General features: G+C 39.5%; 1 protein-coding gene across 1 annotated transcript in view; it reads right to left on the reverse strand.

The window, feature by feature from the left end:
• Nucleotides 1-25,305, reverse strand: part of Brip1 (BRCA1 interacting protein C-terminal helicase 1) — a 131,611-nt gene that overhangs the window by 6,255 nt on the left and 100,051 nt on the right. The window contains exons 17-18 of the mRNA XM_021177469.1: nt 10,908-11,020; nt 7,309-7,391 (exon numbers count right to left, since the gene is read on the reverse strand). Coding sequence (XP_021033128.1) covers nt 7,309-7,391; nt 10,908-11,020 — 196 coding nt within the window. The remainder of the gene's footprint in view (nt 1-7,308; nt 7,392-10,907; nt 11,021-25,305) is intronic.

Below are 25,305 nucleotides of genomic sequence, written 5' to 3' on the forward strand. Positions count from 1 at the left end.
GAATTTTTCTGAGTTATCTATTTATGAAAACTGAATTTAAGCAAAAATTGCCATTAAATTTATTCATCATGTTAATATTACCAAACTATGAAAACACTTTATAATTTATGAATGTCTAAAAAAGAAATTAAAATAATCTAGAAATTGGGAAAGATTTGATTCTAAAACATTAACAAATCTGAGCTATGAAATAAAAATGTGAGTATTTTTAAAAAAGCACTCACATTAACTTTATTTTGAAAAAATGATATAAAATGAAAATGTGAAATTCTCTGAAACTGGAAAATTTTAGTACTATAGTTTCTTCATTTTGACTTTTTTATAATCAAAGACAGTCTTTTCAGCACAAGCTGTCTTTGCTGGTCTCTGAACACTTGCAGAGTCTGAGCTCCACCTACTGACTAAACACTAGTACTTTGTGTTTCTGTCTTATGCTTAGTCTGAGGTGCTGCTTTGGTTAAGACACAAAACAGTAGGGGAAAACCCTAAAAGCACTACAGCTCCGACAACAAGCGTGTTTCTGATGTCGACTGAAGGGACTGTCACTGCTGGATGAAAACCATGGGCGTGGAATATCGGTTAAGTAACACCCACTTATCTGCCCGTGTGCTCTGTATCTCCCTCTAGGAAATACTTGCTCTGATTAACATGAACTTCATTTTCTGTGTATGTGTATGGTATATGTGCGTGCACAACTGAATGCATGACTATATATGTGAACATTGGAGATTGTTCTCCATTTTATTTTTTGAGACAGGGTCTCTCCCTGAATCAAAAGCTTCCCAGTTTGGTTATCTCGCGTGGCCATCAAGCGAGGCTGTAGCAATCTGCCTGCCTCTTTCCCTGCAGCACAGAAGTTACAGAAGTGTCCCCTGCATCAGGCTTTTATGTGGGTGCTGGAGACTCTGGTGCTAAAGTGTGCATTACAAGCACTTACCAACTGAGTTATCTCCCTAGCCCCTTAAGTCAACTTCTAAATAATGGAACATATTTAAAGAAACACGCAAATAAATATAATAAAAAACTTGGAAATAAATCAGTCAAGAAGCCAAAAGAGATGTACTTACATAAGTGAAAAGATTTAGAATTTTTTGAACAATTCATTTTTGAGGAAAAATCTTTTCTTTGACAATGGTAAACAAAATATTGCTATATTAAATTACATATCACATTTTATAAACTGAAAAATAATAATTGGTTTAATAGTTGATGACTCTAAAAGTTCAAAGATTAGTCTTCCAGGTAGTGGGAATTATTCATGTTTGATCTCGTGATTCAATGCTCACTCCAACTATTAATCTTTAAACATGAAGCTATGGAGGTCTGGAGAGACGGCTCAGTCAATACAGTGCTTCTTGACAAATGCAGAGACCTGAATGTGGTCCTCAGAACTCATATAACAAAGCTGGAAGTGATGGCACACACTTGTAATTCCAGTGCTGAGGAAGTGGAAACGGGCAGATCCCTGGGACGCGGTGGCTGGCTAGTCTAGCCTAATGAGCAAGCCCCGGGCCAGTGAAAGAAATCCTATTTCAAAATCAAGCTGATGGCTTCTGAGAAACCACAGCTGAGGCATGTGCATTTGTATCGCCATACACATGTGCATTTGTATCCCCATGTACACGCACACACTTGCGCACACAAGTAATAAAAATAGAAGCCATAAAATACAAAAGATTTATGATGGCAGAACAGGAAACCCCAGATCCCACGTTCCTCCTATGGATTCAATAATTCGTGGACTAAATCCCTTTATGAGAAATCCAGAAACAAGTTAAAAAGTTCTGGAACCCAGGCTAGTGCAAAACCAGCTGCATCAACACAAGCAGGAAAATGTATGGAGCCTTCTCACCATAGTCCCTCTCCTGGAACAGAGCCACGAGGCTAGGAGTGACGTCCCTGGGAAGAAGACTGGACTAACCCCAAAGTTCTGAAGCGTTGCTTCTGTTCTGTCTGTCTTGAAATGCTGACATGAACAGGCAGACTCATGCCTGGAGACAACTAAGAACAAAAGAGCCGACAGCGGGCGGCTGCTCCAGAATGACAGTATAGGAGACAGGCTGTACAGCCCAGCGGTACCTCAGGAAAGAGACTGGTGTATCAGGGATGCTGGCTTTTTAGAGAACTGCCTAGGACTAGATGGTCGTAGTCATTAGGGACCACAGACAGTACATAACACAGAGGCCACTGAGAACAAAGGAGTTGGTTGGGGAGCACGCTGCTGCTTAAGAGGCCTCACAACACAAGAGGCAGACAAGCATGTACAAGAGGTTCTGATATCCAGGGAGATGAAAAGGGCTAAGAAGCCGGGTGTGGTGGCNCACGCCTTTAATCCCAGCACTTGGGAGGCAGAGGCAGGCGGATTTCTGAGTTCGAGGCCAGCCTGGTTTACAAAGTGAGTTCCAGGACAGCCAGGGCTACACAGAGAAACCCTGTCTCAAAAAAAAAAAAAAAAAAAAAGAAGGAAAGGAAAGGAAAGGAAAGGAAAGGAAAGGAAAGGAAAGGAAAGGAAAGGAAAGGAAAAAGAAAAGAAAAGAAAAGAAAAGAAAAGAAAAGAAAAGAAAAGAAAAGAAAAGAAAAGAAAAGGGCTAAGAAACTAGTCATCTGATCAGGCATGCACACAGGCGAGTCCAGAAACAGTAGATCCAAACAAAAGATCCAAGGGCTACCAGACGCCTAGCAGGGCTGATGAGTGAAGGTCTTTCTGTGTGAAGCTGGTGTATTAAGAACTGAGAGGTGGCTGACTGCTTTTAATCAAAAGTGTAGAGACCAATACAACATTACAAAGACACATGGGGCATAGCTCCATCACAGGAGCAAGCTAACCATGAAAAGGATGAGAGGAGGGAGGGAGTTAGCGAGAGCACGTGAGAATTAATCATCACAGAGAGAAAAAAACAGCAGAGGAGAGCACGTACTTCGGGACTCTTGGGAAGTCCATTTATAGAAAGGTGAAAGGATCAGGAATTTGAGTCTAACAACCTTGACTTGTAAACCCATAGGTTTACAGCCAGTCTAAGCTGTGTGAAGCCCTCAAAGCAAAACAAAACAAAACAAAACAAAACAAAACAAAACAAAACACACGTACATGCCTTTAATGAGAACATTCTAGATGTAGAGGTAAATAGATCTCCGAGTCCAGTCTGGTCTACATAGTGAGTTCTAGGCCAGCTTGGGCTCTAGAGTAAGAAGAGGCTGTCTCAAAACAACAAAAACAAAACAAAAAGTTTAGTGACGCAAAATGGCTTCGTGCTTGTAATGCCAGTACTTGGAAAGCCACAGTAGACAAACTGCCACAAGTCCAGGGCCACCTTGGAGTACACACCGAGTTCTAGGCCAGCTTGGTACACAGAGTAAGGCTCTCTCTTAAAAGGAGCAATAAAATAAAATATAATCAAATTGTCTAAGGACAAAGCAAAAGAAAACTTAAAAGCAGCATGAGAAAAGCAAGTAAACTTCCAAAGACTGCCTGGATTTCCCAGGAGAAAGCTCACAGGCTACAAGGGAATGAGATGACACATTCAAAGTGCTGGAAAGAAAAGCCCTAACCACTGACTAGCAATGCTGTATCTGACAAAACTGTCCATCAAACTGCAGGTGAGATAAAGGCTTTCCCAGATTAACAAAGGCGGAGGGAGTTCATGACTAGATCTTCTTCATAACTGGCAAAAGGAACACAGTTGTGCATTCAAGTACAGCTTGCCAATGAAGGTAAATGTAGGTGGTTAGCAAATACCTAAGTATAGTAATGACGCCTCCTCCCCCTGAACCCAGGACCCATTTATACTAGGTAAGTAGTTGACCACTGAGCTATATCCAAGCATCACAAATCACTTAATTTTGGCACAGAATCTAAAAGTATAAAAAATAATTAGTATAAAATATATAGATACATACATAATTTTAAAAGGGGAATTTGTTCTTTCTGTCTGTCTTTCTTTTTTTTTCTTCCTTTCCTTTCCTTTCCTTTCCTTTCCTTTCCTTTCCTTTCCTTTCCTTTCCTTTCCTTTCCTTTCCTTTCCTTTCCTTTCCTTTCCTTTTCTTTCTTTCTTTCTTTCTTTCTTTCTTTCTTTCTTTCTTTCTTTCCTTTTTTCCCCTTTCTCAAGACAGGATTTCTCTGTGTAGCCCTGACTGTCCTGGATCTCACTCAGTAAAGTAGGCTAGCCTCAAACTCAGAGAGCCTCCTGCCTCTATTTCCTGAATGCTGAAATTAAAGGCGTGCCCCACCACTGTCCATCTAAAAGGGATGATTTTCAACTTTAAAATAAACATTGGTGAAAGGGAAGTAAATTTTTGGGTTGGGGAGATGGTTCAGTGGGTAAACACACTTACCATACAACAGTGAGGAACCGAGTTTTAATTCTCAGAACCCATGTGAAAACCAGATGAGCAATCCCTGTGCTCCTACAGCGATAATGGGAGGCAGAGATAGGAGAATCCCCTGGAGTCCTTGGTCCAGCTAAACTGGTGTACACAGTGGGATAATGGAGACCTTGCTTTAAACAAGGTAGAGGTGAGGACAGATATCCCAGGGTGTACTCTAACCTCTACACATGCATGTCATGTGAGTGCCCACATTCACACAAGAACACCCTCCTCCATACACACTGGACACACATACACACAAATGTTTAGTAGAGTGCCAAGTGTTGTGTAGCATTTTCCTCTGAGATAAAAACCTTCCATCTAAGAGGGAAGCTCACTAACACAGAATGTTCTAAAGCAATGATTCTCAACTTTCCCTTTAACATAGTTCCTAATGTTGTGGTGACCCCCAACCATAAAAATATTCTCAGTGCTATTGTTATGAATTGTAAATATCTGATGTGCAGGGTTAGCTGATATTCGACCCCTGTAAAAGGGTCTTTGGACCCCCAAAGTGCCCCACGGGTTGAGGACCACTGTTTTAAAGAGAGGTATAACATTCCTATCTACTCTAGAAGCAAACAGCTCAAAGGCTTCTGAAGTTCCTGAAACTGACTGGATATACCAGCTTCCTCCTCCTCCAAGTGTATATAAGCAGTAAGAACTATTGAAAAATACTCTCAGACCAGCCAAGCTGCCTGGAAGGGGCAGAGACTGCCTGAGCTGCCCAAAGAGACAGATTCCAGCCAATCAGCTTGGAAGAGGTTCAGACCAACAGAGCCACCTGGAAAATGTATTCTGCAGTCTGTTGAGTGCCTGCAGGCTGAGCAGTGAGCCTGGTTTCCACCCATGCAGGGGTGGGCTTTTGGTGAGGCAGCGGTCTTTGGGTCATTCCCACTCCTGTAAATAACCTAAGTAAACCCAGTGGCTCACTAGGTTGGGCTTTGGTAGTATCCTTACTTTGGCCTATTGTTGGTTCCCTATCTGGAGTGAGTAGATTTTTTTTTTTTGGTTTTTCGAGACAGGGTTTCTCTGTATAGCTCTGGCTGTCCTGGAACTCACTCTGTAGACCAGGCTGGCTTCAAACTCAGAAATCCGCCTGCCTCTGCCCCCCAAGTGCTGGGATTAAAGGCGTGCGCCACCACTGCCTGGCTGAGTAAGTAAATTTTTGTTCATGTCTTCCTAGGAATAGTGTCACACAACAGTAGGATACATAATTAACATATAAAAAACATAGCTTTTCCATATGCCAGTAACAAACATGGTTATAAGCCCTGTACACCAAGAACAGAGGTAGAAAGGCAAGAATTTCAGGCCAGCCTAAATTATATATAGTAAATTCTAGACCAGTCTGAGTTATATTGTAAGATCCTACCTCAAACAAACAAACAAGCAAACAAAAAACCCAAAATAAAATCAAGATTTCCAGCGAGGCCCAATGGTACACCACACCTATAATCACAGCACTAGGAGGTTCAGGCAAGAGAAACTCACGTTTAGGTCAGGCTGGGTTATATATAAGTTTCAGGCCAACTTTTGCTCCCTAAAAAGGCACTGACTCAAAAAACTGTTGGGGTTCAGGAGTCATTCCACAGACCACATGAACACTGATCTCAGTCAGACAGGGATGGTATGGAACACATACTAAACGACTGACCCACCAGGGCAACAGCTCAGGCTCAAGAGCACAAAGGTTGTGCTGGACATTTCTCAGGGCCAGCTTATAAAGGCTAAACTGCAAAACCCACAATGAGCACAATGAGGTGCCTGGTGGTCGGCCCTGATTCAAGCTATTTTCAACATAACAGTTCATGTTGACCTTTAACTTGATGGGTCCTATGTGAAGCTTATAGTTGTAGAGTTTAAGAGTAACAAACCTCAGATGGTCATATAGTCAGCATGACCCTCCTCTGAATCAAGTTATTTTTCTGCATCAATGACAGGCATATATAGAAACAATATGAAATAGTTGTTCCATGGTGGGCATGGAACAAAATGGCTACAGCTATGCTGGCGGTTGGTCGGGGGCACCTCAACACAAACCAAAAAGAAAGAGGTGAAAAGATGCTGAGAAAACAGGACATGCATATACAACAAGTGAGATTGGGGCTTTATTCTTTTCTTTTTTTCTTTGGTTTTTCAAGACAGGTTTCCTATGTAGCCCTGGCTGTCCTAGAACTACCCTTGTAGATCAGGCTGTTCTTAAACTCACAGAGATCTTCCTGCCTCTGCCTCCCTAGTGCTAGGATTAAAGGCATGCATCACCACTAGATCTTTATTCTTAACCACTCACAAAAATTTACTTAAAATGTATTCTAATTAAGCCTAAGTCTGACACTGTAAAAATCATAGGAGAAAAAGAGGAAATCTTCAAAATATTGCTCTTCATAGATATCTGTTGATCTAGAGCTTATATGGGATCTAGTGACCTCATTCTTAAATATGATAAAGTGTCCACTTGCCCATCTTTGCTGTAGTCCCCAGTATGTCAGAGGTAGAAGCAACCTACATGCCCACTTAGAGATGGACAGAAATGTACCCTGCACACACTGTACTATGCAGCCAGAGACAATGAAGAAGTCCAATTGGATACTTCAAGGTGGAAAGAACCTTGAGGAAGGTATACTAAGTGAAACATGATAGTCACAGCAGCACAAATACTGCAGGACTCAACTTTGCATGAGCCACTGAAGTTGCTGAACTCAAAGGAGAAATGGCAGTTGCTACTGTATGGGGGAAGGTGAAATGGCCAATTAGTGTAAAGTTTCAGGGATAAGATTTCAAGTTCTACAGACTTAATGTACAATATTATTTACAGTTAGTATTATATTACAAACACTATGTATTATACAAATAAGCAGATCTCATATAGCGGTTTCTTTTTAAACCACTAAGGAAACACAAAGCATATTAGTCACTTTTACTTTAAACTGAAATTCTTACCTGATATATAGCGGTTTGGATTGTTATTGAAGCGATCGTCCACTAGAATAAGAGCTCCCCAATCATTTTTGTGCCGAATACATCTATAAAAAGGGGGGAAATAAAATACTGAAAATAAAGCCAGATTTTTGGGGAGAAAATTAAGAACATTAATTAATAATTAAGAAAATGGTGTATTAGCTATGTGTCACTAATCAATTTAGTCTATTAAGCATCTAGTCTCTCAATTGATTTTCAGTATTAAAGGGTGATGACATTTCTGACTGCTGCTCTCCCCTCACTCTTTGTCATATGATGTTTTTACTCCTACACCGAGATGAGGTTTTTGAGAGAATGAAGATAATAAATGTTTAACTTTTGCAGTTAAATTTTTTAATTCATATGACATTCTTCTTTCACATATTTTAAAGTAAGCTACAGGTTCCAGGACAACAGATCCTATAATATAAGGCAGGGCAGGAGGAGGTTCTATACTGTCACCACTACAGAATGGTGGTGACAATCCAACAGGAAGGCAGGGAAATCTATTTTGGGTTCACTTTATGTCTAAAGTAGCTTTCGGTAGAGGTATTTAAGTTAACAAAACATTTAAGAGAAAGAAGATTTCATTTTTTCCATTGTTTTCATATGGCCTTGCTCAAATGAATCATGACCACCTGAAAAATGATATTATACTTTAAGGGAAGCAGGCGAGTGAGAAAACGCTTACTTGTGACTTGGTTGTTAAACCATCTGGTATATTTCAGAAGGCTATTGTTATATTTCAGACTTTATTACTCCAGATAATTATAATGTTCATTGTAGCCTTTAAAAAAGGTAACAAGAAGGGGTTGGGGAGATAACTCTGATGGTAAAATGTTTATGGGGGCAAGCATGAGAACCTAAGCTGATATTCCTACATAAAAGCCAGGATGGTAGCATAGTCCTGTAACCCCAGGGCTGGGCTGGGCTGGGCAGAGCCAAGAACATCCTGGAGTTCTCTGGCTAGTAGGTCTAAATAACTCCAAGTTATGCTCCAAATTTAATGAGAGAGACACCCCCCCCCCATCCAAAACATACAGTGGAGAGTGACAGGAAGATACCCAGTGTCAGTCTTTGCCTCCACATGGGCACATAACCCATATTCTTCCCCCATATGCACACACAGCATTAACACAATTGGTTTCTGTTTACTTCAGTTTTTCTTTTGGGGGTTGGTGGTTCTTGTTTTCTTTTTCTTTTTGATTTATTATGTATACAGCATTCTGCCTGTATGTACGCTTGCATGCCAGGAGAGGGCGCCAGATATCATCACAAGTGGTTGTGAGCCACCATGTGGTTGCTCAGAATTGAACTCAGGACCTTTGGAAGAGCAGCCAGCATTCTTAACCTCTCAGGCATCTATCTCTCCAGCTACTTCGGTTTTTCTATGTGTCTCGTAAGAGTGCATTGTTATATCAGTTAGCACACATGAACTTTATGAAATGACACAAAACATTCATTTGATAGTTATTTTTTCATTAAAAAGCTTTTTTTTTTTTTTTTTTAAATGTATGTAAGATGGTTGTGAGCCTTCATGTGGTGTTAGGAATTGAATTTTTAAGACCTCTGCTCGCTCTGGTTGGCCCTACTTGCTCTGCTCCAAAGATTTATTTATTATTAAGTACACTGTAGCTGACTTCAGATGCACCAGAAGAGGGCATCATCAGATCTCATTATGGATGGTTGTGAGCCACCATGTGGTTGCTGGGATTTGAACTCAGGACCTTCAGAAGAGCAGTCAGTGCTCTTACCGACTGAGTCATCTTGCCAGCCCTTAAAAGCTTTTATTACTAAAAGTATATGCTCTTTATGAAAAATGGCACAGTACTGTATGTTGATACTCAAATGCATGACGTTTGTGGTCCTTTGCAGATCAGTGGCAAAGCAGCAAACATTACATTCCCATCATGTGCAGAGCAAATCTGGAGCATCCAGGTCACACTGAGACCCAGGAGGTTGCTGAGAGTGCAAGTGTGAACGCATGCTGGGAAGGAACACAACACATAAACAAGCTACTGTCTGATGATGGGATATATGCTACAACAGGAAAACATACAGTCTCATGTGTTTGCTAGAGTATAGATAGCTCCAGGGGAAGAAACAGAAGGCACCCACATAGGACATGACTTCAACTGTAAAGTCATGCCAGAATATGATAGGTTTAATAATAATATATTTATGTGTAATGGTGAAAGTGTTAGAGGATAGAGGTAGGGGTTATGGATGAAAAAGCAAGTCTGTAGCTTCAAAAGTGCAGATGGGGCTAATATGTGAAGGACCACTTGATAACTATGTGAGCTCAGCAACGTAATTTAGTTTCAGTTTCAGTTTGAAAACAAACTGGGCTGGAGAGATGGCTCAGCAGTTAAGAGCACTGACTGCTCTTCCAGAGGTCCTGAGTTCAATTTCCAGCAACCACATGGTGGCTCACAACCATCTGTAATGTGATCCGATGCCCTCTTCTGTTGTGTCTGAAGACAGCTACAGTGTACTCATATAAAATAAATAAACAAACAAACAAATAAATAAATCTATAAAAAAAAAGAAAAGAAACCAAGAAAATTAAACTTGCATTGTTATTAGTGTTATCAACTGAAGAACCAAATGTGATAATATGTACAAAGAGTTTATAGATCATAAGAAGGCAAAGGGAACCTGGACTTCACAAGTTTTCTTGAAGCTCAGGTGTTATGTATATTAAAGTAATAGAAAAATCATTGGAGGAAGAACACCTATTTTTATAAAAATAAGTGTAACAAATGAAAGTTAAGAATTTAAAAATCTACATTCAAGCTTTCCTAAAAACTATTAGCTGAATATTGTAATTTCAAATGAAAACAGGCAGTCATCGGGAAGAGAAAGTGAGAGCCTTCAATAAAAACATGCAGTGTGACTGGGTGCCAAGGAGACGGACCGTCCAGCTAGGAAGGCAGCCGTGCAGCAGCTTCACAATGTAATTGTTCTGAAGAGTTCACACAAAGTCCTGAGAGTGGCATGAGAGATGTGTTCCAGGAATGTCCTACCCAATGTCCTATGTCATTGGCTTCATGTAAATGAATGCAAACACAATCTTGTCAACTTTGTGCAATGTGAGTGCACCCAACACCTGAGAAAAATCTTTTCCGGATCTGTTTGGTTCAGATAAGGGTTAGTTACAGATCTCCTGATGAACCCTAAATATGTTACAGTGTCCTCCTGTCAGGACTCTGTTTCTTTTATTTGAATTACCTGAACATCTTATAGCTCCACTAGAAAACAAAAGCTTGCGTGGATAACTGTAATGTCACATACAGAGCGTACTAATTTTTAAACCGGTTTGCACAAATCTACTTTGTGTTTATACACTGGAATCTTATGTCCTACAATAAAACTCAATTTTGAGACAGTAATTTTTTGTTATTCCACAGGCTAGGATGTCTCAGTTGGCAAAGTCCTTGCCACAGTTTTCAACTCCCACTTCTGATCTATAAATATAATTTTACCACATTGATTTTTAAAAGTAGCAAATGTGACTTCCTCTCCTTGGGCATAGACAAAACCACAGACAGTAATACCGTAATCCATTTTAATTTACTCACCTGCCTAGAGCCTGATTCAAGGCTCGGTATGCTTGAATTTCATACCACTGACGGCCAGGCAGAAGGCCTCTCGATTTTGAGTGGTGGTCATTGTATTGTCGTTTTAGCTCCACCTAGTAATTTAAACATTATAAGTGCAGTAGATGAGTAAAGCTTATTTTAAACATCATATGAATATCTAACATTCTACATTTGATTTAGGGTATTTTGTTTTGCACGTGTGAGTTTTTCAGCTTATTTAAGTCTTGTTCATTCTTACATTTCCACAGTTCTCTCGTGTGGCTGAGAGCACTTCCACACATTAAGACCCACACATTCTCAGTGTATAACGTAAGTCCTAGAAACTGCACAGTCTGCTGCCATCCTGATACCACAGATCATCCTCAGCACTGCTATCTTGTCAGTCGATTGCCTTCTATTGACTGTGGCAGCCACAGACTTGCTTGGTTTTGCCTTTTCTGAAATTTCAAATAAGTGCTATTGGACAGTATATATTTGTGTCTATAGAAACTATATATTACTTTGGGAAGTTGTCCATATTAAAATACATAAATGAAACACATATTCCATTTATTTATATATCCAATATGTACAGTGGTGGTTTGAATGAGAACAGCCCTCATAGGCTCATACGTTTGAATGCTTCCTCACCAGGGAGTGGGGCTGTTTGAAACATTTAGATAGATTAGGAGGTATGACTTTGTTAGGGTAGGTGTGGCCTTGTTGCAAAGCTGTATCATAGGAGTGTGGGCTTTGAAGTTTCAAAAGCCCACACCAGACCCACTCTCTGCTTGTGTATCAACTCTCAGCTCCTTCCCCAGGAGCACAGCAGCCTGCTGCCATGATAATGGACTAAACGTTTAAAACAGTAAGCAGGTCCCCAGGTAAATATTTTCTTTTAAAAGAGCTGCACTGGTCACAGTCTCTTCACAGCGAAAGATCAGTGACTAATACACACACCTATGTTACTTATGTTTTAGTTTAGTTTCATGATTATTGCTTTTTAAAAACCACATTTCTTAATTCTTTGTGAATTTTACATCATGTACCCCAATCCCGCTCATTTCTCTGATCCTCCCCCCCATGTCTGTCTTCCACCTCTGTAACCTCTCTCCATAGACAGAACAAAACAAAACAAAACAAAACAAAACAAAACAAAACAAAACAAACCCCCATCTCTTCTGTGGTAGCTGCAGTGTCACAAAATACACCCTTCTGTCCACACCGCTTCACTTGTAACTGTTCACTGCAGTGAGTCATTGGTCTGGTTCAAGGCCTCTAGCTTCTGCTACACTTTCTATACTAGATCTTTACTGGGACTCCTCTGAATATTCTGTTGTTGTCCTGTGTCACTGAGATCTTGCAGCATTAAGACTGTCCCCTCCATGTGCAGTTCATAGATGGAGATGTAGGGATAGGCTACCTCAAAGTCCTGGATCTGGGCCTAGGTGGTAGCTGAGCTGGTCTGTCCACCGGCTCTCTTGTACCCATGCCTTGAGGGCCAGCTCTTCCACAATGCCCAGATGAGGGGTGAGGCCAACACTCTGTCTGTGGCAACCAGCAAGAGGCGGGACTGGCTCACATGTACCCCTTCTACCAGGGTCAACTCTCTCACACTTCCAGGATAAGGGGTGGGGTCAGTTCTCCTCTCATACCCTCAGGGAGGCTCACTTATGTCAGCTCTAGAATTGAGTAGATGTATTAAGTTGTGGATCTTCACTCTGCAGGTACTATTCCTCCTGGGCTAGGACATGTGTTCTGGGAGTCACAGTGACTCACAGAACAGTCAGTTTTCTCAAAGAAAGAAGGCAGAGGTCCACTGGCACTTGCATTTGCTGCTGGATCTATTGATGGGCAGTGTAATTCACTGTTTCTCAAGAAGCAAGAACAGCAACTGCCTTTGTGTCTCCACTACAGCTTCGCCTCTTTTCAGAGCACATAAACCACTTGGCTTTTCTTTGTTTTTCTTCTCTCCACCACCTATTTGCTCACTTTCTCTCCCATCACTCTGCCATACTTGCTTGCTTCTGCATCCAGCCTGGTGCAGGCCGGGCATGTAGCCTATGGTGTCGGTTCAGTGTTTCCTGGAATGTCTGGGCCCTGCCATGACCTTGCTTTTGAAATGTTATGCCACTCATACTAATGCAGTTATTGCTATAATCAGACTTAAAATTACTATAGTGCTATTTTTCCTTTGTCCCATCTGTGATTCCAGTTTTTTTGTATCAAAATTTTTTTCTAGTGTTTTCATCTCTAATTTTCTCTTTACTTTTAAATTTTATGTGTATGTTTACAGTGCCCTTGGAAGCCATAAGAGGGCATTCGATTCCCTGGAAATGAAGTTACAGATGTTGTAAGCCACCATGTCAGTGCTGGGAACTGAACCCAGGTGCTCTGAAGGAGCAGTCAGTGCTCTTAACTGCTGAGCCATATCTCCAGCATTTAGTGTTTCCATTTTGTTTTTACAGATTGCTCTAGACCAGTGGTTCTCAACCTTCTGAATGCTGTGACCCTTTAATACAGTTCCTCGTGTTGAGGTGACACCCCAGCCATAAAACTGTGTCATTGTTTCATCCAACTGTAGTGTTGCTACTGATTTGAACTACAATGTAAACACCTGATTTGCAGGATATCTGATATACAACCCTAGAAGGGGGAAGGGTTGCGGTCCATAGGTTGAGAACCACTACTCTAGAATTTACAACACACATCTTAACAACACAATCTGCCTTAAAATACTACTTTATTGCTTCACAAATGGCATGAGGACACAGTAGAATTTAATTTCTTTTTATATATTTTATGCCATTTTACTTTGACAAATAGTATAGAACCATAGCACATTCTTATTTTAAACAATACCACTTATTTTAAGTTATTTTTAAATTTTAGAATGTTTATATTTACATAAAAGTAAAAAAAAAAAAAGTACAGAAACTTCAGATGCTTTGTACTAAATTTCTCCCAATGTTAACACATTACTATGGCACATACTTCAAAATCAGAAACAAGTACTGGAATATTACTTTAGTCTATGCGCTTTACTCACTTTTTACCCTTTGCAGTAATAAATATCGTGTGTGTGTGTGTGTCTTTAAATGATTACTAGCGGATTTAAAGTTTCTGGAACTTCTTGTTTTCTTCTATAGATTTAATTTCCAAATCACAACAAAACATAATGACTCGTGTGTGACGACACCATGGGGAATCTATTACTCTGTGTGAAACTAGACTATTTTAAAAAGGATTCTGCCCATAAGTGGTAGTACGTGCCTTTAATTCCAGCGCTAGGGAGACAGAGGCAGACCAGCCAGGCCTACATTGTGAGACCCTACCTCTACATAAATAAATAAAGGGAGATAAACATTGCTCAAAACAGGTTAGCTGGCAATTAACTTTAGCTAGCCATCCGTGTTTGTGTGTGTGTGTGTGTGTGTGTGTGTGTGTGTATTTTGGCACAGGGTCCTTTAATCTGTAGCTCAGGCTGGCCTCACTCATGCTTTTTGCCTCAGCCTCCTAAGTGCTGGATTATAGGCTATGTCTTCATTTTTGAGCAAGGAATTCTATGCTGACATTCTTTCTTTCAGTACGTGAACACAGTGCTAAGTTACTCTCGGACTGGTGAAGGTTTAGATAGACGTCTGCTGTTGTTCTTGTCCTCTGTATGACGCCTTGCTGTTTTCTAGCTCTGTGTCGAGCTGTAGTGTACCTGTACCTGTATGTGTCTTCTGAGTGTAGGCTGGAGGATCTGTGGGTTATGGTTTCCAGAACATCTGAAAAACTTTTAACCATTACTATAATTGTTTTCTGCTTCCACACCTTTTCCTCTTCTTAGACTCTAATTGCAGTTATTTAGCCACTTTATTCTACAATGGCACTAGTGATTTGGTCAGTGAACATATCAAAACTGGACCTGATAAATCAAACACCAGGATATAGAACAGGATCTGAAACAGACCACTGTCTAACAGTTGGCATAATGAGGGGCAATTTTAAGTCAGTGGAGAAAGGATAAGTTATTAAATACTGTTAGGAACAGCTTTTGGAAACGTGAAGAAACATGTAATAAACTTACAGTCCTTGTATCATTTATATAGACACACTTAAGACAATTCAAACCCTATCCCTATACATATCCTCAGGAAAACAACGAATTCTTTATAATCCCAGGGTGGGAAAGGTCATCCTAATCCTAGCAAGCCTACAACACAGAGGCCACAGGGGAAGTCTCAGCCGGCTGGGCAAGCTTGTCAGCCGCTGGTTGAAGTTCAACAGTGAGTGTTTGGAGTGACGCACCCATGGTTTATCAGACAGCACCTAACTCAGGTTAAGAATAAAAACAGCAAATAAACAGTCAAAGAATGCTTACGGATGTTGTAATTGCCAGACTGGTGATAGCTATAATTACTGGTTTAACTCCCTGACAGGCTTTTAAGATATCAAAAAGGCCATGTGCTATGTTATCAATAAAGGCAATTCAAAGTAATGCCTATTCTCAATCAACCCCAACAAAGAATTAAGACAAACTCTGACTAGACCCTGAGGAAACAATATAAAGATGGTTTTTCTGAGATCTCAATAACAAATCAAACCACACCTACACCTACACAAGCTCAAGATGACCAGATGTTAACTGAATTGCCTATAAAAACAAAATTCAATATTCCACAGAAGAGATAGGCCTTAACATCTCTATAATGTACCATAATGTGTTATATACAATTAAAAGTTACTAAGAAAGCATGGCACACATTAAGGAAAGAGGAAAAATAGGCAGTCAGCAACAACACACCAGTTGGGAAACATGACGGCAGTTTTGAGGATGACAGACAAGGACTTTAAAGCAGCCATTGAAAATGTATTTAAGTAACACAAAAACACATAGTTCAGGGGGATGGTGGCACAATAGTTTAAAAAGCACTTACTGTTCTTCCAGAAAAACTGGGTTCAGTTTTCAGCACCTATATCAGGTGGCTCAGAACCTCCTGTGGTACCAATTTCAGGGAACCTATCTCCCTTATGTCAAGCACCTGCATACAAGTGGTTCAAATAAACCTGTGTGTGTGTGTGTGTGTGTGTGTGTGTGTGCGTGCACCACAAATCTTAAGAAAAAAGACACACACTTTAATGTCTAAACTCAGGATAATCTTGGCAGAAGTGAACATTTTTATTTTATTTTAAAATTTGTGTGTGTGTGTTGTACATGTGTTGCAAACAGGTGAGTATATGGGTTTACCCACCTATATTCACACATGCACAGATCACAGCAAGACTTCAAGAGTCTTCCTCTAGCTCTCTATGCATTATTGCCTTGGGACAGGGTCTCTTACTGAACTGAAGTTTGCCATTCAGGCTACACTAGCTGGCCATATAGCTTGTCTGTCTACACCCCCACAATGTTGAGATTACAGCTACACTTGTCCATGCCCAGCTTTTTAGATGGATCCGGGGATTCAAACTTAAAATCCCATGCTTGCAGAGCAAGCACTCTTACTCAGTGAGCCATCTCTTTAACCCTGGAAGTAGAAAGTTTACAAATTCAAATGGGAATGGTACAAGTGAAAAACATAGAAAGAGAGAGAGGCAATGATCAGCCAGCACCTCAGTAAGAACACAGTAAATGCACGGACGCCGAAAAGACACTGTAAAGATTCCAAGCCTGTCATTCAGTGGCAGTGTAAACAAGCCAGAGTTAAAGATAGTACCAATGCATTTACTATGTATGGGCTGGTAGAGGGCAGCTCAGTGTACAGTGCTTAGCTGGGATGTGTGAGGCTGTCTATTCAATTCCCAGTACCATTATTCCCACTCCCAAGAGCCTCATAAGTGTTTGTTGTTCAATCTTTATTCATCCTAAGAATGAACTGCTTTTTTACATAACAAAAAATCCTCCTTAAAATAATTCAAGTTCAAAATATTCTAGTGGACAGCTGTTCCTCCATTCTAATATGTTCTAAGAAAGTGGAGTTAACCAACCACTGATGGAAAATATCGGAGTGAGGAGGACCCGCCCCCCCCCCGGGCTATCCTGAACATTTATAACTTTTTGTCATTATTTCCTAAGTCATGCAGTAAAACAACTCTATAGCATTTACATTATACTAGGTATTATGAATAATTTAGAGATGATTTAAAGTGCACTGGAGAATAGGCATAGATTAGATGCAACACTACACTATTTTACACAGGAAACTGACCATCTGAATATGGTCTTTTCTCCGTGTTTTCTGGATTCAATCTGCCACAGATGCTGACAGGTGACTGACTGGATTACAATTTCAGAATTTTTATACTAATTGAGTGTAGAAAAAAAAAGGAAGGAGCTAGCCTGAAGTAGCTCTTAAGAATGCCACAGAAAATATATTTTAAAAAGCATTGAAAGTATGAGAATCGAAACAGTGCAGGAAAATTATGGAAACTGAAACACTGAATTCAGTTAAACATATGCAGTTTGGACTAGCTGTAGCTGTTTGTTCTAGAGAATCGGAGTGTAAAGGCGAGGTAAAGATGTTTTCTGCCTCACAAGAATTTAAATAAACAGAAAAGATTGTAAGTACGAATGGCTATCAAATAAATGCTATGTTATTACAACATAAATAATGTTACAAAATTAATGTCAGCTACAGGGTATGGGAGCAAGCATAGTTAGAAATGGAGCTAGTCTGTGAATGTAGTACAAAAATAGTGAGGGCCAGGCTTGGCGAAGGAAAGGAACAGAAGCGTCCAGCTTGTAACAGCATCAACCTACAGCACTGAGTCACCGAGTACAAGTGATGGAAAATGCCCAAGCGCTCTCAAACTTTCAGCTAGAGAGGGGTCCAGCAGGCACCAGAGAAGATAAGTACATTTAAAGAAAAAGATAAAATTGACTTAGCCCAGGTTAGAGTCTAAACTAAAAGTAAAAGTTGACAATAAGCCAGGCACAGCAGTGCATACCTGCGATCTAAGCTGGGGGTGTAGCAGCAGGATAGCTAAGAGTTTAAGGACAGTCTGCCAAAATAACAATCCCCTGTCTCAAACCAAGAAAAACATAAGGAAAAAAGTTTTTGAAATAAAATTGAGATTAAGAATTAGCTAGAAATCTCAAAATTGGAAAGCCTGAGAACCAAAGTCTTTACTATAGAATATCCAGTGAGTTTCTTTATAGATCTATATTGCTTAACCATAATAACATAATTTCCTAATAATTTTACAAGGAAGATATTACGTTATATTACAGATTAGAAAATTGGGGAGTGAAAAGACTAAAGTAGGGCTGGGATTTGGATCAAGTCGAGTTCAGAGCTAGCATTCTTAAGGACTGAAAGCTGCAGAGCTGAACACTTGCATAGCTTTTCTGAATGACCCTCGCTAACGTAATTAGGTAGGTCAAGTCTGTTGCATTATTTTTTCTATTTAAAAACAGGAGTCTGGGAAACTAAATTAGATGAGAAATGGTTCTAGAATTTCACTGTATGTACAATGATCATCAGCCATGAAAACCAATGCTCAATTTAAAATGACACATAGCATATGTGAAAAAGCCAGTTTCTCCTGCCAGCAAATGGCCTAAATGCTAAGTAAAGCCAGGGCTGGAAGGGATTACTGAAATGTCAAAAGACAACCTTTTTACTTCTACCTGCTCATCCTTATAAACATTCTTATTCCCCAGGCATGCTTTCCAAACAAACAGTTTGGATATGAAGCAGCAAAGGGCCCAAGGCTAGCTCTGCCATCTAGTAACTGTCAAAGCCATTAGTCTTTCATCTATTTGGGAGGTCATGCCCACATGCACATCAGCCACACAGTTGAATAACATTATACCTGTTGACCAATGCGCCTTTAATGCCTAACAAGACAGACATTTTACATTATGGATGTTAACTCTGAATGTTTCTTCTAAGTTTTGACAGCAAGTAAACACCATAAACTGGGCTCAAGACGGTCTGGAAAGATGATCTTTTAGATCATCTACCATAACTTTTCAAATACTTTTTACAAGCCTTCCCTCAAATTGAAAACTATAATCAGCTATGCTATCTGGGAAAAGTGTAAACCATCCACTCCACATTCATAATAAAATTACTGTATGTGTAATTTTGGAAAAGTGTGTAAACAGAAGTGAGAGGGCAGTTACTTTATCAAAAGATACAAATGAAAGCCAAGGACATGCTCGACGTGCCTCTTAGTCATGGCTTAGAAAAAGAAGGACTTTCACCATCATCTAAATACTCGGCTTTTTCATTGTTTCCCTCAGCTTGCCCAGTCATTTAAATCGCCCTGTTTATCACAGCTGAGCACGTGTGCACCACACAAGGATCAGATGCTGCACGGGCTGTCAAAACATCATTTTTATTGTTACCAGATTTCACAATTCACCTCAAAACGAAAGGCATCCTTATTTTGGTAGTTTCTAGAGAAATAAAATGTATCTAAAAAGATGTATGTATATTCTCAAACTTTAACTGATATAAGCAAGAGAACAGCAAGGAGACGGCTGCAGATTTGTTGGCAAGTGAAGGTACCTATAACCAAGGCAGGGTGGTAGCTACAAAACCGTGTAAAGGGCCAACGGCTAGCACTCAAGCACGCGTTAGAGCATTTCTTGTTCTTTTCTTTTTCTGGTTTCTTTTTTTTTTTTTTGGTTTTTCGAGACAGGGTTTCTCTGTGTAGNCCTGGCTGTCCTGGCACTCACTTTGTAGACCAGGCTGGCTTCGAACTCAGAAATCCGCCTGCCTCTGCCTCCCGAGTGCTGGGATTAAAGGCGTGCGCCACCACGCCCTGCTTTTTCTGGTTTCTTGATTCAGGGTTTCTTTGTCTGTGTAGCCCTGGCTGTCCTGGAACTTGCTCTGTAGATCAGGCTTGCTTCGGTAGTCAGGGATCTGCCTGACTCTGCCTCCTGAATGCTGGGATTAAAAGCATGTGCCACTGCAGGGCTTTTTTTTTTTTTTTTTAAACAGTTTTGTTTTGAATGATTTTGTATTTTTGTATTTTGATTTACATCATAATATACTTGAGACCAAACAATAAGTTCCTTAATTATCCATGTCTCAATTTTATTAGAAGCAGATATAATTCACAATAAAAATGTATGTGAAGCCAGGCATGGTGGTGCACATTTTAATCCCTGCACATGGAAAGCAGAGGCAGGCTGAACTTGCAAGGCTAACCTGGTCTACGGAACAAGTTCTAAGACAGCCAGGGCAACACTATCTAAAAAACAAAAAACAAAAGAGCACTTAATTGAAATAAAAGGAATTATTCATATTCAAAGGATTATATACTATATCAAGTTTATATTGCAATTTTGAACCTTACATTATTTTTCAATTTTCCATTAACCCCCAACAATATTAGTCTTAAGTAAATAGCCCATATGTAACAGGAATCTTCTATGAAATTTTAGACTTACTTCTAAATTTTCACTTGTGTGTGTTTGTGTATGTTCCTGCAGAGGCCAGAACAGGGCACTGGAGTTATAGTAAAGAGCGATTCAAAATTATAGATAGTTGTGAGCTACCCTTTGGGTGCTGGGAACTGGACTCTGGTCTTGTGAAAGAGTAGGAAGTGCTCTTAAATATCGAGTTATCTCTCCAGCCCCCTTTTATTAGTTTTAAGTAGTTTTTGAAGAAATAAAATGGTTTGACAAAAATGAGTTAGAACTATAAATGAATCTCTTCACTTTACCACTATTCTACATGAAAGCAAATTTTATTTAAATTCAAAGCTATGTGTACTATGATTTCAGCAATATATGCCCTCATGAAAGCAATTAATTCAAGCAGTTTCTTTTCTGTTAGGACTAAAGCCTCAAGCTTCCAATTGAGGTGTGGTGGAATAAACTTGTAATCTTAGGACTCCAGAGGCTGAGAAAGACTTTAAGGACAGCCTGGGCTACAGGATGAGTTGAGCCAGGACTACAGGAGACCCTATCTCAAACAAAACAACAAGAAAAGTTCTACAATCAACAACAAAGACCTTATTAAAGTAAAATCCTTCTATACAGCCAAGGAAACAATCAAATAAAAAAAAAGCCTACACAATGGGAGCAAAATCTTTTGTAGCTCTCTAACCAACAAGGATTAATGTGTTGAATACACAAAGAATTAAAAAAAACTAAACAACAAATTAAAAACCCAGTCAATAAGCAGACTTAGGAAATGAACAGGCAGTTCTCAAAAGTTGAATGCAATAAACAGTCCATCTTTCTAGCCAACAGAGAAATGCAGATCAGAACTACAGCAAGATTCTATCTTACCCCAGTCAGAATGCCAGTCATTAAGAATACAAATAACAACAAATGCTGGCAAGGAGATGGAGAAAAGGGAGTTCTTACACACGGCTGGTGGAAATGCTACCCAGCTCAGTCACTACGGAAATCAGTGTAGAAATTTCTCAAGAAACTAAAAAAACAAACAAACAAACAAACAAACAAACTAACACAAAGTCCAGCTATGTATGTATGTAAATGTATGTGATATATATATATATATATATATATATATATATATATATATATATATATATAAAATATATATCCTAGGTATTTACCCAAAGGGCTCTGAGTCAATACATCAGAGATACTTGTATACAATGTTAACTACCACATAACTCACGATGGCAAAGGTATCAAATCACCTAGGTGTCAGCCGACAGGAATGGAGAAAGAAAATGTGGTACATGTGCACAATGCAATTCTCTCAGTTAAAAAGAAGAATGAAGCTATGCTACTTGCGGGGAATGGATGCAAATGGATAATCATATTAAATGAATTAAGCCAGTCTCAGGAAGACAGATGTTGTATGTTTCTCTTGTGATTCCTAGATTTTTATATATAGTTACATGCATATGAAAAATGAAAGTAGAAGTGAAACTGTCTGGAGAAACATAGGAGACAAATAGAAGGGCAGGTGAGAAAAGTCAGGGTAGGAGGTGTGGGGAAATATGTTAAACATGTAATATTTTCCTATATAAAAATCAAATTAAATTAAAAGCATTTAAAGTTCAAACAACCAAATAAAAAAGAACAAACTATCATCTAAAGCCACTAATTAATAGCATTAAGAAAGCCTCCTTGAGGAAAATAAACACACTTTTCTAGTAAGTACTGAAGACTAGTTCTAACTCTGGTCAAGGCAGAGCTTTAAACCCTGGCATTTACAGCATACCCAAGCTGGAGACAAAGACTGTGCAGGAGAGACATTTACAGCTCAGTTACAGTGCAGTGTAAACACTGTTATCATTGTATCACAATATAAATTCCAACAGTTGGAGCTCTCAACTGAGCCTAAGACCTTGTAATGTGGAATATTTTGGCTAGATAAAAGGAGTGTAACTGGTTTTATTTATTTGGCATATTTTCAACATTTCTGAAACACCAACTTAGCCAAATATAGAACATTTTTTAAATGAGGGAAAAAAGTTTTTGCCAAGAGTTAAGAAGCCAGGCTCTCCTTTAAATAATAATATTTTTTTTTTTTTTAAAAAAGCACATTAGGAACAGTTTCCAATTGTTACTTTCTGTTACATTAGGATTTAACCACAAATCTAACAGGAAACAAGAACTAAGACATAGTAATAACAACATAACTTACTTCATACACCCTTCAGGACTGCTTCTAGATAAAATAATTTTTTAGAGAAATCTATTAAAATTTGTGTCATAAACTGTAGCTGTTGAAAAAGACACCTGACCATTTGAAATTTAAGAAACAGCTGGGCTGAGGCTCAGGGATAGATGCCTGTCCCGCACATACAAGGCTCTAGATTCAATCCTCAGGTAAGAGACCATGGAGAACCTGGGTATCTTCCCTTGTTTACATAGTCACCACCATTATTTAAAACAACTTAGCCAGGGCTACTCCTCAGAGTGCTTACCCGGGTACTTTGTTACACTTAAACATCCCCACGTTAATCCTTTTATAATAATGACACAAAACCATCTTACCCAGAATGGAAGTGAGGTCTCTGTTTTTCATTATCCAAACAATTTGTCAAGGTAAGAGCATAGAGCAAAAGATGAAATTACTATTTTTCTATTAAAAGCAAAACAGTTAATTCTTTAAGTTATAAAGGAAATTATATCGTTCCTATTCTGGAAAGGACTTAGTTTAAGACTTTAATAGAGTTATAGGCATTACAGCAATTTAGTTAGGCTAACCATGCCAAGATGTTAGATAAACATGCAAATACTTCAGTTAGCAGCTTTGAAAAATTCTACCACTTAAGCTATCATCAATTCTGAGGGAAACAGATGCAAACGCACATGGCTTGCAGACTGTGAATAACCACAATTTCCCCCCAAAACTTCTTTTCTGAGATTCCTCTCCTCTAAAAAAAGAGGAAAATGATTTCTGCCAACCTTACCTTATCCACTGTTTGAATAAAAAGTCAATGAATGTGAAACAGGAAAGCATTATATATTGAGTGAGTTGACAAAGGCCTTGGTGGTGCAAGCCAGCAGTAATCCATGCTATTCAGGAGGCTAACGCAGGAAGATTCCAAGTTCAAGGCCAGCCTAGATAAGTTAGCAAGAACCGAACAACAAAAGAAAAGGGAAGAGAGGGAAAAGGAGGCGGGGTAGGGGACATATTTTAGGACTAGTGCTCTTGCCTAGGGTGTGTGTAAGGCCTAGGATGCACGTCCAGAATGAAAGGGAGGGGAAAGCAAGTGTGTTCAAGTCTTTATTTTTCTCATATTTTCTAAGATCCAATAGAGATTTTCTGTGAACTTTATGTTTAGTTGTAATACACTGTTGCATAGACATGAAAAAGTCATAGGATTATGTAGGTTATATAGTTAAGGCCTTAGGCTCTTCACCCCAAATCAGGGTTTTAACACTTAATTATTTAACTGTACTATGGAATAAACATAGGTTATTTTAGGTGACTTATAAAGTTCTTTAGTTTATGAACTGATTGCACTTGCATAAAAAAATGAAAATAGGTACATTGGCATTCTATATAGAGAACATTGTTTAGTTTTGAAACATCCTTTTCTCAATAACTTTTGTAATTGTTCAACAAATGTCCTGAAAAATTATGGCTTATATAAATACTCTTTAGTATGTTTTCTAATACTTTTGGGTCACTTTACACTCTAGCCAATCTATTTGTTTTTTAAAGTAGTTACCTAAAATATGGGATTGCAGAGATGTGAGAGTGAGGATATGATTACTCCAGCGTTAATTTAAATATTGTTTCATTCAAGTATTTTACATTCTACTATTTCTCTTGTAGAAGTCTCACAACTAGTGGGGAGAAATCTAGAAATCACAGCTATGCAAGATGAAATATTTTCTGTGCAGGGAGAAGCTCCATGTGGAGCCTATGCTTAGCTGAGGTAAGTTCACTCTCTAGCCCCTGCGACACACACACACACACACACACACACACACACACACACACTAGTTCTAAAGACTGCACTATGTTAAGAGGCCTCACTGAGGGGAATGAGCAGTACTCCATTCAGCATGCTACAGAGATCTATGTTTACTCATGTCCACAACTACTAACTCTTGGCAGAAAAGCAGGAACTCTTATGGAGAAGGCTTGTGGAAGCCATATGATACATTAATGAGCGTGACACTGGAAGATTTGGGTGACAAAAGACTCAAACTCAGAGTCATATTTTGCAAGATCAAATTTGTGTGTGGGTTTTTTTTTTTTTTTTTTTGTGGTCATATTTTGCAGGACAGGACGTGGTCAGGAGTAGATGAAACACCTACCATCCTCAGGTATATTAATTTTTTTTAATTATTGGGTATTTATTTCATTTACATTTCCAGTGCTATCCCAAAAGTCCCCCACACCCTCTCACATCCACTCCCCCACCCACCCACTCCCACCTCTTGGCCCTGGCATTCCCCTGTACTGAGGCATATAAAGTCTGCACGACCAATGGGCCCTCTTTCAACTGATGGCTGACCAGGCCATTTTCTGATACATATGCAGCTAGAGACACGAGCTCTTGGGGGGGGGGGGTAACTGGTTAGTTCATATTGTTGTTCCACTTATAGGGATGCAGATCCCCCCAGCTCCCTGGGTACTTCCTCCAGTTCCTCCATTGGGGGCCCTGTGATCCATCGAATAGCTGACAGTGAGCATCCACTTCTGTGTTTGCTAGGCCCCAGCATAGTCTTACATGAGACAGCTATATCAGGGTCCTTACAGTAAAATCTTGCTAGTGCATGCAATGGTGTCAGCGTTTGGAGGCTGATTATGGGATGGATCTCCGGGTATGGCAGACTCTAGATGGTCCATCCTTTCATCTCAGCTCCAAACTCTGTCTCTGTAGCTCCTTCCATGGGTGCCTTGCTCCCAATTCCAAGAAGGGGCAAAGTATCCACACCTTGGTCTTCCTTCTTCCCAAGCTTCATGTGTTTCGCAAATTATATCGTATATCTTGGGTATTCTAAGTT

Source organism: Mus caroli, chromosome 11, assembly GCF_900094665.2.
Source record: "Mus caroli chromosome 11, CAROLI_EIJ_v1.1, whole genome shotgun sequence".
In the NCBI taxonomy this organism is placed as follows: domain Eukaryota; kingdom Metazoa; phylum Chordata; class Mammalia; order Rodentia; family Muridae; genus Mus; species Mus caroli.